This window comes from Rhea americana, unplaced genomic scaffold, assembly GCF_003343005.1.
Source record: "Rhea americana isolate MKP2758 unplaced genomic scaffold, rheAme1 scaffold_84, whole genome shotgun sequence".
In the NCBI taxonomy this organism is placed as follows: domain Eukaryota; kingdom Metazoa; phylum Chordata; class Aves; order Rheiformes; family Rheidae; genus Rhea; species Rhea americana.
In genome coordinates this window covers 1,615,695-1,632,749 of record NW_028187023.1, presented here as the reverse complement: position 1 = coordinate 1,632,749, position 17,055 = coordinate 1,615,695, and the positions used below count along the sequence as shown (strand labels likewise).

Genomic DNA, 17,055 nt, shown 5'->3' with positions numbered 1-17,055 from the left:
GGGGCCCGGCGCGGGGCGGGGGAGCGGCGGCGGCGGCGGCTGCCATCACCCGTGCCGCAGGGCGCGGGCAGCCCGGCGCTGTTTCCCCCGTGAAGCGGCTCTCTGGGCGGGTGGAGACGGCGGTTTGATCCTCCCGCTAGTTCGTCGTCTGCGGGTGGCGCAGTGCCAGCTCCGGCGGCCGCCGGGGCTGTCGCAGGGGCCCGGGCCTAGGCGGAAGCAGCGGCCCGCGGCCTTACTGCGCAGCGACGGCCGACTTCGGGCGTAAAAACGACCGATTTGCAGAATATGCGTGTGAGAAAAAGAGCACGGATCAAACTGGGTTCTCCGTTCTCTTCTGTATGGTGGACACTGGTGTGACTGGTGTGGCAGCAACTGTATTCAAGGGATTGGCCAGAAAGAGTTAAGAAAATAAAGGAAGTCTAATCTGTAAACTGCAGTGGAAAATCAAGTAATTTTCCAGACCCTGACAGCAGACTATTTGTCATGAAGTCAGATGTCTGTTGACGAGGCTTGGAAAGCGGCCAACATTAGAATGAACACAAATGTTTAAAATCGAGATGCTATTAAAATTGTAATAGTGCTGTTTAATTTCTCTTCAGAGCTCCCCAAGATAGAGGGACTTTCTTTTAAAGTGAAAAGCTGTTTCACATATTACATAAAATTGGGTTGATGCCTGAGATGTGGTTTTGTGGGCTGATACATCATTGCAGCAAGTAGGTGGTGATGTACAAGGGCTTATTTACAAGCCTTTTTTTTCAGAGGACGGTGTTAGACCAATAATGTGGCTGATATTTGGATATGGAAGTAAGTTAGGGCAATAAAAGAAAAGTAGCCTTCCTCTCTGCCTCTGGAACAAATCTTTTTGTTAACTCACAGAACAGGATTTTCAAAATCTTTTTAAATCTTTCTAAAAGGTTTTCCTGATGTAAATCTCTTCTGTACTGGGCGTGATCACTTGCAGAAACTGCTCTGTCTTCTTTACAGTAAACAAGACTTTGTTTAATGCATTCTCAGAGCCTGTGAAATCTTGCTTGAAGTAGAAATCGAGCCAGTCTCTGACAGGTGGTGAACAGAGCAAGTGAGTTAGTGCAAGGTGGTAGCATGCCAGAGCCAGTTCCAGTTTGTTATGAAAGTAAAGCTACCTTTTTATTCCTTGACCTTGTTTTTTGTCATGAACATTTAGAAAAGACTCACTTTTTTTTTCCAGTTACAAGCATCTTGTAGACGTAATGAAACTGTTCTCCTAATATACCTGTAAAATAGGGGAAGTGCAGGCAGAATCTTAATTATACTTATTTTTTCCGAGGTCAGAGAGGAAGTGTGCAAGCTACTCCTTACACAGAGTTGTCTTGAGTGTTGTCCTTTGTGTAGTAGTTGTGTGTACAAAGCAGTAACTTAAGTTAGCACAACTTGCGCTTTTTGTAGTATAGCTAATGTCATTTTAGTTAACCTAAATAAAAAAAATTACTCAAACTAAATTGTAGTTCAGCGGTAGAGCGAAACAGGGATCCTTCACTTACCAGATCTGTCTCAGAATGGTTCATTTGTGGTAGCTGTCATCAGGAAAAATGAAAACTCGTTTGCTATTATGGGGAGGCTGAAAAATAACTTTTCAATTTTCCATGATATTCAACTTTACAGATACCAAACTTTTAATCCTCATTGATGGGGAGGATATAAGGTCCCTTGATTTTAAATGGAAAAATAGAATTCTTTCCTGAATTGTCCACCCGGGTTTACTTCATTGATTCTTCTTAGGTGCTTCATAATTCCTGTCATGTCCATGTCAGAAAACTTGTTTTGACTTTTTCCTTATCCCTTTGGACGATGTAGGATCTTTTTGTTTCTTTCTTTGTGTAACAGGGCTCAGACCATCATGAAGGCTCGTTTGAAAGGAGCCCAAACAGGCCGTAACCTCTTGAAGAAAAAATCTGATGCTTTGACACTTCGATTCAGGCAGATCCTTAAGAAAATTATTGAGGTAGGTAAACTAGAATTTTCCTGTGTTTGGCTCACTCTGTTTGAAAGCTATCTGTCAGTTGTACATTCCCATTCTGCTAACTTTGTAAGGTAGGCTGGAATGTAGTACAGCTGTGTGGATGACCTGTGTTTTATAAGCAAGGCTACTGAGGACAGGTGAGCAGAAGTGTATTTTCCTGGCCTCAATTGTACTGAAATTCTGTAAGACTTAATATTCCTCACCTCTTTCCAACCAGTCCTAGACTCTGCTTTCTTTTAAATCTAGAGTTCCCTACTGCATCTTCTATATTATAGGGGATTTGGTATGATGGTGCTAAATATGTAGGAGTGGATTTAATGTGTTCTGTGGTACTATTTTTGTTGCTTGAGAGGACACTGCAGATTTGTTTCTTGCGTGACTGGGTACATCAGGAAGTAGGGGCAAGAAGTTTCATCCAGATGGAATTTCTTCCTTCATGAAGAAATGCCATGTCCTCTTTCTTGCGTTCTTTGCAGCACAAGTGACAAAATCTAAAATACTCAGTAGAACCCAGTATCCCTTGTTCTGTTTTCCCGTACTAGATGGGATTTGTTTGTACTATTTTGACTGGTAATGCTACAGATGGCATGGTTAGCACTAGTACTTTGTTATGGTGCTTTAGACAAGCTCTTGGCACTCTTATGTCTGGTTGCCTATAGACCGAGAACAGCAGTGCACTGGCTAATACACAAAGGCTTTTGCTTCTGAGTAGCATTTTYTTTTTTAGCAACAAGGGGTTGAAATGTGTAAAAATTGGAAAACTGAAGCAGGAGGAGAGAGCAGTTTCAGTAAGCTGTGTAAATCTGGATGCTGAACAACAACTTAAGAAGTCTTTTATTATTCAGTACAATATCAAGTAAGAGTGTTTTCCCACTGTGCCATTATATTGTTTGAACTAACCCTCACCTAGTAGGATTTTTTGTTGATAAAGATAGATAAGTCTTTTGCAGTTTTTTGAATTCTTAAACTGAATCAAAGAGCTAAAATATATATYTTTTTTTCTTGCCAGTCACCTGGGAATTATGATTTGTGGTTTGAAAGTTAGCTTGAGATAATACAAGATTTTCTCTTTCTTAAATCCTGTATTATTTTCTTGAGGTTTTTAATTATCTATGCTACAGAAGGATGTGCCTTATATTTGATGCCTCCTCCTTCCTCCTCTTCTCCCAGACTAAGTTGCTGATGGGTGAGGTGATGAGAGAAGCTGCCTTTTCGCTTGCTGAAGCAAAGTTCACAGCTGGAGACTTCAGGTAAGGATTGCTGAGCTTCCTTGTGGGAATCCTACACATAGGAAAGTGATCAACAAACTGCTGAACTCTCTTTTGGAAGAAAAGTAAAATTCTTATATACACTTTAAAAAGAGCAAATGAAGGCAGTGAGCTAGGTAGGACAGGATGAATGGGATAAATAAAGGTGGGAGACATCACTGCAGGAAAAAGATGATTTGTGTGATGCAAATGTCTATCCCTTTGGAAGTTAATCAAAGCAGAAAGATTAACAGAAATTACACAACAAAATACAAAACAGCAAAACATACAATAAAAATACGTAGCAGAATCTAGACTATTTGTTTATTTTTTCCCCCTTTGTTGTGGACTTACGGGCAGGATGGTAATCTCTTGCCTTACTACAGTTAATGAGGGGAAACAAATCTTTTTCCTCCACTGGGATATTTGTGTTGGAATAAATCGTAATTCTGCCTAGGGTGCTTGAGTAATCTATTTAACTGGAAATAGACTGTGTGCAAGAAAGGTGGTGAGTTGTTAATGATTCAGTTTATAATACCAATTAATGGGGAAGAACCAAGTGATCAGACACAGTAGTGATCTGTATGCTGCTATAGGTACACAGCAGCCATAAAAGACTTTTTGCCCTTTAATTTGGACATAGTGCCCTTTGTTTTCCTGTCCTAACCAGCTGTACTGCTTAGCTATAAACAATAATCAGATTCCGCCCTGTAAGCAWACTTCATTTCAGTAGAAGAGCTGGATACAGTGACCTGTTCTGGGAAGACATTAAGACACTTTAGAGTCCTTCAAGGCAAATTGCTGTAGAAACTTAGGTTTGTTATTTTGATAGAGTTAGTGAATAAACAAACTCATTACTGTTTTGAAAGAACAAATACATATGAACTCTTAAAAATGAAATTTTAAAACTTAAAAATGAACTTAAAAATTACAGCTTCAGCTTGCATTTTAACCTTGAAATTCCTTTGCTTTTAGTGGAAGGAGGGTCTTATGGGTTTTTTAGACTTAGTATTATTAAAATACTTTGAAGTAATTTGTAAGATAACTGGCTAGTTTTCAGATATGCTTTGTATACTTGATCAAAGGTGTTTCTAAAATAACACTTCCCAGACTCTTTCTTTTGCATTTCTGAACATTGTTGGAAGCCCATTTGTTTCAAAGTTCTGTGCTAGCTTTGAGGTCTGCTCAGAAAACTAAGCTGAAAACTATTTTCAAATCTTTACAGCAATTTGATAACTACTTCATTTTGTATATAATGAATTAAAGAACTACTTCATCCTTCCCAATTAAGATATACATTTTCTTCCTTACAGTACCACTGTGATCCAAAATGTGAACAAAGCTCAAGTCAAGATCAGAGCTAAAAAAGACAACGTAGCAGGTGACTTTTCCAGACTGTGGGTGTTCCAACTCATGAGGGATGTGAGGGAGGAGACTCTGAAATATGCTGTAGTATTTCCAAACACTGTCTCCTCTTCTTTGTTTCTTTTACTCATCTAACGGTAGGAACACTTGTAATCTACTAAGATTTTTGCATACAGCAGATGAATTTTCGTATTTAGTSACACTCATACCATTTTGTGAGAGGTATGTAAACTGCAGTCCAATTTCTAGATCAGCAAATAAAGCATAATGCCTATTGGGCTTTTTTTCCTCCTTGGGCACTAAAAMCAGGTCAGGAAATCAGGAAATTAAATTTTAAAAAATTAACATCAGGAAATAAGCAAGAGATCAGAATATAGCAAGAGTTGTCTATTAAGAAATCAAGAAAGATAAATTAAAATCAAATGCTCAAAGCATTCCTTAAGCATTGGGAAAACATTGCTAAACAGAAGCACAGGAAAATTGAATATACTTTATTGAATTTTATATTTATATGCCTATATCTCAATGAGATGTAAAGYAATATAGTTCTGAAGTTCTATTAAAAATGGCAGAACCAGCATGACTTAATCTTCCCAATCTATATGTCAAGATTTTGAAAACAAAGCTTCTGAGCTCATGTAAKTTATTAGAAGCAAATCGGGTTAAAAAGTGAGTTGTACTTAATAAATAAATAACACTTTCTCTTGCACTTTTTTTTTTTTTGCCTTTGCTAGGTGTAACCTTGCCAGTTTTTGAGCATTACCAGGAAGGAGGGGACAGTAAGTACAAAACGAGTATTTTATGTCTTTCAGGTACTTATAGCTACTCTATGCTAATAGAAAAGTATTGTCATGCCTTGCAGATAAATCAGTTTACAGTACAGGCATAGTAGTATGTATTTCCTCTATGGTGCTTTACCCATGTTCCTGTGACACAGAGAGGTTGTTATTAGGGACTATAGTGGATTTTAACTCCCTAAATCAGTGTGTTTTTCGGACTAGAGGAAGATTGGTCTTGATGACCAATTTTTAAGGTTAAGGTAAGGAGGTTTTTAAGACTGACAAATGTTACTGCGGACATGCAAAACAATGACTTTTTAAATAAACCACTATATAAAGAGATTTTTTTAATAGACSAAGACTTTACCTTGTCAGTTCCTGAGCCATCTTGTATCCCTGTAGTTTGTAAAATACTAATTTTTCTCTAGTTAGGAAACACCATGATAGCTTTAGCAACAGATACTACTTGATGATTTTTTTCCCTCAGGTTATGAGCTGACTGGTTTGGCCAGGGGTGGAGAACAACTGGCCAAGCTGAAGAGGAACTATGCCAAAGCTGTGGAACTGCTTGTAGAACTGGCCTCCTTACAGGTTGATGGGAGGAAAAAAACTAGGGGGGAGAAAGAAGGGGTCTCTGGTTTCTCACAGTTCATAAATGAAAGTAAAGCAGTCTCAGCGACTGTAGCCTAGTGCTTTCARCTGCACTATAATCCTTTAGTCTGTCGTGATACAAAGTTGGAGACCTTTTTCAGTCATAAAACTTGGTTATACTACAGCTTCACTGATTTCATTAGTCAAGAATACAAAGAAGAAACTTTCTTCAGGGAGTTAGTATTTGATATAGTAGACTTGTAACTGCTAACTGCAGCATTCAGAAGTAATCTGTTAATAGGAAGAGCAGTGACATTAGTGGAAACAGTTCTGCTCCCATCAAGAATTTTGCCCATTTTATTTGTAGGATCAGTGAAAATGCTGAGTTTGTTCTGTTATGTATTAATTACTGAATATCTTTCCATCAGACATCCTTTGTTACTTTGGATGAAGCCATTAAAATAACAAACAGACGTGTGAATGCAATTGAACATGGTGAGTATTTTCCCTGTTGGGATGCATAGTGTTTTTGAATCTCCTTACAAGATGGAGAGCAGAGTCCTGGAAGCTGCTCTTCTTCTGACTGCTTTCCCATTATAAAAGTTGATTAAACTGTGGTTGGTGTACACAGAGATAAATGAGTATGCAAACATGAGAAGAGACTTAGGAAGTCGCACTGAGTAGACTTCAAAAATGTGTATTCTGGAGCGTCTGCCAGTCATCTTTTATTTACCTCGTCAAATCTGTTGACCCGAAACAAAAGGGAGGGATGTTGCTATGTGTTACGATGTTCTAATAGCTATTTTGTAACATTTCCTAGTGTTAYAGCTTTTGAAACTGGATTGGTGGTGTCCAGCCTAGAGGTGGTGACTTTTTGTTTTTGGATGGATGGCAAAGTAGCCATCTAGAGAGCAATTTTTGTTAAATTCAGGTTATGGGAAACAGAGTGGTCCTGATGTACATTCTTTGGTATTTATCTTTGATACTTTGATCGGAATTCCTTATCCTTCATGTTCCTGTTTGTAAATTTGTCTCTTGCAATTTCTTAAGTACTATCCATGCACAATACTGCTGTGATTCCTTTTGTTATAGTAATCAGGGTGTTTTGATTATTTCAAGTTTCTTTTTGAGTTGTTGACAGCTGGAATTTAATCACAATACACAGCTTATTTTAATAAATGATTCTAAACTGTCCTCTTCAATACAGTTTTCTGTAGATTTATTCCTTTGAATTTGCAGGCTTTTTTTGGTTATCACTCAATAAATTTCACTGTGGAAAAGGCTTTTGCTACAGCCTTTCAAAATTGGCAGTGTTGATAACAACTTTCCCCTTGAAAAGGCAGTTTTTGGCACATAGCCTTCAGAATTGCCCAGCTCTTGTGCTAGAACTTTATTTAATATTCCCTTGTGATGGTATATTTGAATATTTGCATCATCATAGCTGGATGTGCTGGCTTTCTCAAACTAACTRGATCAGAATGTGGTGGGTAAAAGTGCTATATATTAAACAGAAGTTTCTGACAATGCGATGGAAGAAGGTAGTGTTCTTTCAAATCCAGCTCACCTGTTGTGGCTTTTTCTTTTTCTTTTTTTAAAAAAAGGTAAACTTTAAATAACTATGCCAGCACTATATTAAAAAAAATTCTTGCCTAATGTAAATGCAGTCCAGCAACTTCCTTGTTTATATATTCTTTTTAGTGATTATTCCCAGGATTGAGCGTACCCTTTCTTACATCATCACAGAACTGGATGAAAGAGAACGAGAGGAATTCTACAGGTAAGTATCTAAAACAAGACAAGGCTGGTTTCTTTTTCTCAAATAGACCAAACTCCTTAGAATGCAGTTGAGAGAGMGCTATTCACCAAATATGTCAGTGAACACTGTTAAAAATGATCTGGTTCTTGCTGCATATTGAATTCCCAGAGCTGGGCAATCGGAGATCTGCAATTACTTGTCTCAAAGTTACTAACAGATCCCTTCCACTTGATTGTGCCTTGTAGCCTTTATTGTGCATCCAGAAGAATGAAGTATGTGAAGGTGCTCTGCTTTCAGGATGCCTSTTCCATGGATGTCTGTGTTTTAGGCTCCCTAAAGTGAAAATGTCAAACCTGAAATGGATTAAAGAATTGTCTTCATTCAAGAAAAACAGAGTAGCACAATGCCGTGCTTAGAGTCAAAAATGTAATTTGGAGTTTGGATGAAAAAATGGGTTCATCTGCAAGGAAGATATTTTTTTTCTTCAGGGGCAGCAGCTAGGCATAAGAGCCTTTTGCCATTTGTTATAGTATCTTCATTTCCTGGGGAGCTGCTTCAAGCAGCTTTATCAYGTCCAAGTTGTATTGCATCTTTGCTGCTAACCTGTTTTACGAACACATCCTATTGTGTTCACTGATAAATCGTGTTGTTCACAGGTTAAAGAAGATACAGGAAAAGAAAAAAGTACTGAAAGAAAAATCTGAGAAAGAACGGGAGCTGCGCAGAGCTGCTGGTGGGGAACGTGAACCTGCCAACCTCTTAGCAGAAGAGAAGGATGAAGACCTTCTGTTYGAGTAACCCAGCACAAATGTTATGTATGGGCGTCGGGGACCTAGAAGACAATGTCCAATTGCAATATAACTGAACATGTTGCCTCAGTGATATTTATGTCGCTTCTCAGTTGATGTATAAATCKGAGTTGACTGGATTGTGGATTTCTCCTGGGAGATTAGAAAGCTGTGAATTTGAATGCAGGTGCTTTACTATCAAGAAAGCCTTTTTTGTTGGTTTTAGTAGAGACTATCAAGAGTCCTTGTGATCCTCCAGTTCTATTACACAGTAGGAATGAGTGTCCATACTTGTTCCTTTTGCAGGATGGCCTTGGATTCTCTATTCAGATTCCTTTCCAATTCYTCCCATTTCTACTGTAACAGCAGAAACTGTTATTTGGGGAGGGAGATGCACACAAAGTTTTTGCTGCTAAACTATTRAAGTTACTTAAAGCAGGTATTGGCACAGTTTGAAGTCACATGTGAGTACAGGCCACTACATTTTCTAATCCATTGACGAAATCCACAGTCTTACATGATTTATTTCTGTTGCACGATTGTTACCATTGGCCTAAAATGCCTATGGTTTTAATTAGAGGTTTTGCCAACTTGTGTACTGTCTGTGCTAGAAACAAGTAAAATTTTCAAGTGTTGTTTGGTGTCTGGACCAAGTTGCTAGAGGATAATGGTCTTAAATGCTTCAAAACCGTAGTTTTTATTTCAAAGTAATACTGCTTCCCCTGCCCCCAACTTAAAACCTGCACTGAGCATCCCTTTACAGGTTAWATCCATATTCACTTAATCTTGTTAGATAAGAAATCAAGGAGCAGTGACTCTTCTGCTGCATACAAACCAAWTATGCTGCTGAAATTGTCATTGCAACAGGTGGACAAGCAGAGGAAGGTTAAACTTCTAGTCTGTTCTTGCTCTTGTTCTTCATGGCCTGGGCTGATTAGGGAAGTCTAGGACAATGGCTGAGGAAATTAATTTCTGTAACACATTTCATAAAGTCTTTTTTTATAATTGCATGAAGCATTTCTTTTCTCTTTTGACCCTGAAAGCACCACAGCTGAATACTAAATCCAACCCTGCATGCAGGAGTACAGGTCCAACTTGAAAGAGAGCCTTCTGCTTTTGATTTGTGTTGACCTCCCATCTAACATTATTTTCAGGCCTGCATATGTTCTGCCAGAGACTTTCCTCAAMAGCAACAAGATGATTAGTGGTGGGCAGGGGAAACTGCTTTGCCTTCCCCTGAAACCTTCCTTCAGCCAAGAGAAGTAAGGGAAAGGATGTGTTTACAAATCTTTGCCCTAATGATGGAAAAAAGGATCCTTATCTAMCTAACTAATGGAACTGCCACAAAGGAACTTTTCATTTTTCAACTATTGGTCTTCAGCATCATCCTTGAGTAGTACTTTCTGGTTGTACTATGCTGAAATTACTGTTTTGTCAACTCAGGAAAGATCCTGCTTTTAGTTGCTGGAGAAGGATATGCTAGTAATAGATTTAAGGTGTGTTATTTAAGAGAACCATCAGGCCTGAGGCAGAACAGCTCCTATGAAGTCTGACTTTCAGTGTAAGCTTAGCATAGAGAAGGATGTGTCTGTTGGTTGAAAGTTGTTTTTTGCAACTTGTCGGACTAAATGCTATGTAACAATATCCTTCTACAGGCAGCAGTTTATCATATGGCAGTTAGCTGTCTTAGATGGTGCAGAACTCAACTTGAAAACGGTTTTAGAATGGAATAAAGTACAGAGGGATCCCAGGTCAGATTGAGGGACTTTTGAGAAGTCTATTCTGAAACTTACTGTGTTCTGGAGCATTGAAATTCTGACAGATGATCTTCTATGGCTTTTGCCAACAAGGTGACAGGCTTGTCTGTCTGAAAATGGACCACATCACAGCAGGTGATTTAGAGGTGATCTTGAACCCAGAAAGTGTTACTGATAAAGTCCTGGAGTTTAGAGTGAAAGGAAAGAGACAGTGATTTCGAGAAGAATAAGGATTAAACTAAGTTTGAAAAACTAAGCAGCAACTATAAGAAAATTACAGCTAGACAGCAGTAAGAGAAACTGTAAATCTGAGAAATATGTTCTGTGCCTTTCTGACACCACACATCCAGTAGGAGAGGTAYAGAGAACATCCCCCAGGGCACTGATGGGTAAAATTCTTAGAGCATCTTTCATGCATTCAGGAACACAGTAGGAAGAAGACTCCAACACCCACTACAAGAAATAAAATTGTACAGTGATTTATTTTAAATCTAGAAATATTTTACATTTTTACATTGGTGTGCAGTTCATGATGTCTCAAAAATACAGAGTGCAGGTACATGTATAAAAGTACAATGTGGGGCTAACCACAGGTCTCAATAAAGTTACCTTAATTTTTTAAGGCATTAAACCCTCATGTTATACTTTAAAAAGCCGCATATAATTACATTCAAAAATTCGTATGCAATTCAACTAACAAGTTTATTTTTAATTGCATCTGGGCTGGTAAAAATACTGATACCATCCTTCCATTCTGGTACAGCTCACTAAAAGCCTGTGATAATGTTGAAGTCTTTCAGTAGCGAAGATTGCATATTCTCTTTTACTGTAAGGAAGTTAATACACATTCTTCTTAAGAAATTGTTCTGCCTTGGTACAACATGGTAGTTCCAGTCCAAACTGGTGGCATATGGACAGCCTGGTACATTTCTGCGTGCTGCTCAAGCCTTTCAGCTGAAGACAAAACTATGTTGGCTATAACCTATCAGAGCACCTCACTATATGGATGATGGCATGTACTGTGTGTCTCCGTAATTAACAGAGTAGAGCTGAACTTAATGCAACATTCCCTAAGTCTACATTCAAAAGCTTCATTGTATAACTTCGGTGTACCACTCAGGGAGACARAAATTAGTCAAATACAATAATGATGTGATTTAATGCGACTGACACTCCATATAAACACTGAATATATAAGGGAATAGAGCAACTGTCTTATGCTGATTATGACTGCAAGAATTTGGGCAATACCTACCTAACTGAGCTAGGTCACCCTTCTCACATGCTTTCCACCTTCTTGTCCAACTATGAGTCAATAACAAAACCTATAACATCTACAATTATCATCTTTCTAAAAAAAAAAAAGAAAGGGGAAGGGGAAGAACAGATGTTCCATCATCTATGATACACTGACTATTCAATATAACTGAATGTTGTAGCTGTCAAAGTCAGGATTACAGTGAGAACACGCCTGCAATGTGAGGCAAAAAGCCATTATTTGGAATCTCTAGCCCTCAGGCCAACAGATAGAACATTATTATTTTTAACACTGAAATGAACTGAAGATGATAGAAGTTTCCAACCCTATTCTTCTTCTGAARGGTCACTATCTGGCTTCATGAATTGTTTTTTTTTTTTATACAGCCCTGAAAACAATTAAACTAGAAAATAATTTTGCTATAACAAGACTGGAATGCACTCTATGTTTCCATTTTTCAATGCAGCACATTAGTTCACTAAGTAGGAAAGTGATCTGACAATTTCTTTGTACTTGCTGTATACTTTGTGTTCTCAACAATGGGTATGAATTTGTTCCATCAAAAGTTGAAGAAAGAATATATGCAAGACAATGAGGAAAAAAATCAACTACCTTTTCATCCATCAGCATTAGACAGGCGTGAACTACACATTGACATACCTCCAGTGTTTTACCTGTAGGAACAAGGAAATGCTATGGCTAAAATTAAAAAACATTCACATTCAAGGTTCTTCATGCTACCGATTAGCAAACCAGTCAAGGTAACAGTATTCAGTTAGCTTCAGCAATAGAACAGCCCTACTGCAGATGCAGAGCTTTAGCAGTTAAACCTTCACAGCTCAGGTAGTTATTTGAGGATGCAGCGATGATGTGACCTGCTTTGCAGAACATGCTAGGACACAGATAGACCTTGCCTTCTGTTTACTTGTTTCATTTTTTTTTTTTTTTTTTAACAATTTCCAATTATTCCCCTTTCTCGTGACTCCTCTGTCAACTGCCAGTATTTTACACATACTTCTACTGCAGTACTGAGCAAATGCAGGGCAATACGTTGCTGGTGAATTACAATAGTTTACAATACAGTAGCTACATTCAGCTATTTTAATTCCAGTTAGCTATCCATTAGAGCAACTGCCACAAGATGAACCATTTCCAGAGAGAACCGTCCCCACCACCACTGTCTTCCCATATTCAGCACATCATTCTGTTTTAGTCAGTATCCTTGGTTATAAAACATGAGAAAATTTGATTCTTAATCAGCATGTTTTATAACTGTATTTTTCATAAAAATATAACCTTTGCCTTTCTAAATATCTCTACAGATCTGTGGAGAACAGCAGCTCCAATCAKTCAATAAATTTTAATGAAAATTCCACAAAAATATCACATCTAAAGATCAATATAATACTCATCTTTGATTGGACCTAAAATTAATGTGCAGTCATACCTGACTTACAAAGTCTGACTAAAAAGACCCAAGGACTGAAATATTTACATTATACATATTTTCCAATTACAGTGCTATTAGAAAGTGGAATGTTTTTTAGAATTAAAAAACAAACTCAAGCCTCACAGGGCTGCTCCAGACCAGAGTGGCATCTTCATTTTGTGCATTTTTAAAAACAGGAAAGATCTCATTAATATTAACATTTAATATGTAGATTATTTCTCTGCCCAATGATCTGTAAAATTATGCTCCTGAACTACCATCATGTCCCACAAGGTCATTAAGTTAAGTGTTAAATAACATTAATATTTATAACTATGTGACAAGGTGGACTATATATATACACACACACACATGCACATACTTAAAATCTTTAATTTTATAAGGGTGATTCTAGGTTAAAAATAGGGTGTATTTATGTATAAAAGTAGTTGCTAGAAAAAAKTATCTAAAGCTTTAGAATTTAGTACTGACTTCAGCATCTCCATTTTTAGGCCACAGAGAAGGAAAACTTGGACAATCCTTAAATTAGTTCAATCAGCTCACAAGCTGACTAGTGGATTTTTTCAGTAATACACAATTTCACTGGCAGAGTATATAGCCACCAAGGTCYAGAGCTTACACTCCCATTTATTATTAGAATTGAGCAGACCTACACACAATCTCCTTTGAAAGGCTGCTTGATAGAAGTCCATCCATCCCTTGGAATTGTTCTCTTTCATCGTAGCCAGGTCGAGGGCACCCACTGGGGTTCTGTGTCAAGTTTGTTTATTAGCCGAAGTAACTCTTGATACGCCTTATCAAGATCAGAATTCACAATTGCTGTATCAAAGTAGTGGCCATTGTTCTGTTCCATCTCCCTTGTCTTCTCTATGATTTCTCTCAGTTCTTCTGGCTAAAATCCAAAACAGAGTTATTGTATGCGTTTAAGCTTCCTCGTGTAACAGTGGAGTACAGAAAGACAATTCTACTCAGGTCTTCTGCACAAATCTTCCTGGTATCAGTTTTGGCTACTGAAAAATTTCTGAGAACATTTAAGCATGATACATATTTGAAAGCTAGGGACATTTGAGACACTTCTACATTTTGGCATTGTGACCAGTCACTTCTGATTGGCCACAACTGACAACCTGGTAAATAACTGTCCCAGACRGAGGTGAACTAGGAAGATACATTGCTACTTATTCTACAACATGCATCTTATTGAGGATCTTAAATCATGTTTCTCAAAAATAAGTTAGATCGCTAAGCCCCTCATCTTTCCAAAGAGACTGAAGATGTCAGAAATTGCATGGGAGAACATTTGAATGGTGTAGAACAGACAACGTGCCTCTACCAACACAGCCAAAGGCAACAGCTATCATTGAAATATTTTTAGCCCAAAAAACATCTAGGAAAATAACCAAAGCCAACYAAATGCTAGTTCTCATTGTGTTTTTCATTGAATCAACAGAATCACTATAGCATCAGGTAAATAACACTGCAAACAGAAAAAAAAAAAACCACACAACAAGCTGGAGGGGAAAATGTCAGATGCAGGAATACTGCTCATGTAGATAAAAGATACTAAGGAAGTAGAAGACCTCAATGATTTTACTTTATGTTTTGATTATTACACTTAGATTCTAAAAACATGTTTGATTTCATCTTCTGCATATTATCTTATTGCTCTGTTATATAAAGGAATATTTGGGTATGATGTTTGAGACAGTGGTGGCAAAGTGCTCCCACTGTTGCAAGTACATCTCCCTTAAAAAAATGAAGATCAGTATCTTTTGTTATCCGAGTAATAACATGCTTTCTATCCTATAAGCAAATAAGGACCTTTTCTGAGCTTTCAGACACCTTGGTTTAATTTTTCGATTTCAATTCCATCCTACAGAACTAAATTTTAATTTAACTGAATCAGAACTAGAAAAACTGAGATATTGGCACTATTCATGTTGACACATGAAGAGAGATCCTGCAGGATCAGAGTAACTATCTGAACAACTTGGTTTTAGAACATATTTTCAAGAAAGTATTTTTCAAAGGCAAATAGGCCCTCCAAAGAGGGGGAGAGGGAAATCATGTGGTCTCTAGAATTACTCACGTTTACTTGAGGACAATGAAGTTGAGTCTTCTAGAGTTTTGAAATAAAGGGTCATTTTTGTGCCCTAGAACCACAACTGATCTTGCAACTAAAATGAGAYTCTGTGCCCCAGGATTACTGAATAAGCAGTTGTCCCATACATCACACACATTCAGTTAGGTAAAAGTACTTTAAGTCCTTCCCTTGGTATGGTCTGCCAATAAATCTGGAAATAATGTATCTCTAAACCACAGCACTCCCTGTATAGTGCAAGTACCTTTAACATTTCATAATTCCAAAGAAAGAGTACACAAATATGTTTACTCAAAGCAGTCTAGATCTGTCAACAAAAAATAGAATGGTTTCAGAAGTGTCAGATGCRTTACCTTTGGATTTTTCCCTTCTTTGGCCAATAAAGCACGTAATCTTTCTTGTGAAGGTGGTGCAATGAATACAATATATGGCTTCAAGTCTGAATTGCGTAGTGTCTTCAGTGACTGCAGAAAAATAGGGTGTAAGTGTAGAAGAGTTAGCAAAAGTTCCACCCACGAAATGAATGTTTAATGATGCCTCCCACCCCTGATTTCAGTCGCATTTCCTATAAAATCGGTATTCCAACATCTTTTAGCTTTATGGAACACATTTACTTTTGTTTAAGAGCATTCTTCTTAACTGAGACTGAGGAAACATATCTTGGTATCCAAAGAAAAAAAAAAMCCCAAACCCGTCACTCTCCAAAACTGAAATATAATATCAGTATATCAACTAATAATAGTGTATCAGCTTTTATTGAAAGAAGTGTTTTTACATACCAGAAAAAATTCTAATTTAATTTTCTATTTTGAAGATTAAAATACAACAGATGCAATAAATGCACTTAGCACGTTATTTTCGACAAGGCATAACAAAAGATAGGAAATAAAGGGAATCAGCTTGTAGTTTATTTTTCCAAACCTTCCTTCTCTGTGTCTCAGAAGGAATCACATTCATTCAACTTAAATTTTACAAACATGAATTAGATCAAGTCAATTTTCAAAGTGCTATGAATTTTCAGCCTATTTGTTTTCATTACGTTTTCTGTGAACCAATGAGCCAGGCCACTGAAACATCATACAGCCCTAGCTGGTGATGGCTAATTCTAACATCAATATTACTAGACTTTACTGATGCATCTTAGTTTTAAGGCTCTTCTCTTGCAGCAGTTACAACAGCAGCAGATTTCAGGCTGTGTTCCACAACTAGGCCTACTACATTTGGCTAAATTTTTAAGTTGAACTCTGTATGTATAGTTTGGCCCTTCTTCCTCCACAGTATAAAGGTCTCATAGCTAAAGAGCTGTTCAATATTACATGATATTATGTAATCCTGCCTGTTAGGGAATTGTGTAATCRCATTTCCAAAATGCAGTTTCCACATGTAGTTCCAAACAACTTCATTTCCATTTGCAAAACCTTCAGAGTTCACCAAGTAATTAGAACAGTAACACACAAAGCCTATTTTAATTATTTTTTCAATTCAAATACTTGAAACTGGTAAAAATTAGGAGCTTGGAGACCAAGGCCCCTTCTACCTTTAGCACAGATACAGAAGATGTTATGAATACAATATTCCTTGATTGAAAATACAAAGAACACACTGGAGTTAACTGAACACTACCGTAGGAAAATTTAGAACAAACATGGAAATGAATTTTGAACACACACTTTTTACATAAACCACCAAATACAACTCTTTAGATTTTCACAGTAGCTGCTAGAATAAAAACACAATAGACCACAGCTTCTGCCATACCTGTGTATGAAGATTTAAAAGGCATATCTTGCCGGAGTTGATTACTTGCCGCACAGAGTCTATGCTGGTACCATAGAGATTCTTCTCAAACTCTCCATATTCAATAAACTTCCCTGCAGCTATGTCATTCTCAAATGCCTGTCGGGAAATGAAATGGTAATCCCTCCCAGCTACTTCATTCTCTCGCCTGCTCCGAGTAGTATCTA

The 17,055-nt window shown here is 37.6% G+C and overlaps 2 protein-coding genes across 3 annotated transcripts in view; one reads left to right on the top strand and one right to left on the bottom strand.

Annotated features, from left to right (window-relative positions):
* Window positions 1-1,866: 1,866 nt before the first annotated feature.
* Window positions 1,867-9,160, top strand: ATP6V1D (ATPase H+ transporting V1 subunit D). Its single transcript, XM_085323344.1, has 8 exons — window positions 1,867-1,981; window positions 3,170-3,249; window positions 4,560-4,627; window positions 5,346-5,390; window positions 5,878-5,981; window positions 6,410-6,476; window positions 7,680-7,758; window positions 8,394-9,160. Exons 1-8 carry the CDS (start codon window positions 1,877-1,879, stop codon window positions 8,533-8,535), a joined length of 690 nt encoding a protein of 229 aa, XP_085179470.1. The 5' UTR covers window positions 1,867-1,876; the 3' UTR covers window positions 8,536-9,160.
* Window positions 9,161-10,745: 1,585 nt separating this feature from the next.
* The window catches only part of PALS1 (protein associated with LIN7 1, MAGUK p55 family member), a 53,808-nt gene continuing 47,498 nt past the window's right edge, over window positions 10,746-17,055 (bottom strand). For both annotated transcript variants that reach the window (XM_085323341.1, XM_085323343.1), the window contains exons 13-15: window positions 16,850-17,052; window positions 15,445-15,555; window positions 10,746-13,882 (exon numbers count right to left, since the gene is read on the bottom strand). In XM_085323341.1, coding sequence (XP_085179467.1) covers window positions 13,706-13,882; window positions 15,445-15,555; window positions 16,850-17,052 — 491 coding nt within the window. In that variant the 3' untranslated portion in view covers window positions 10,746-13,705. The remainder of the gene's footprint in view (window positions 13,883-15,444; window positions 15,556-16,849; window positions 17,053-17,055) is intronic.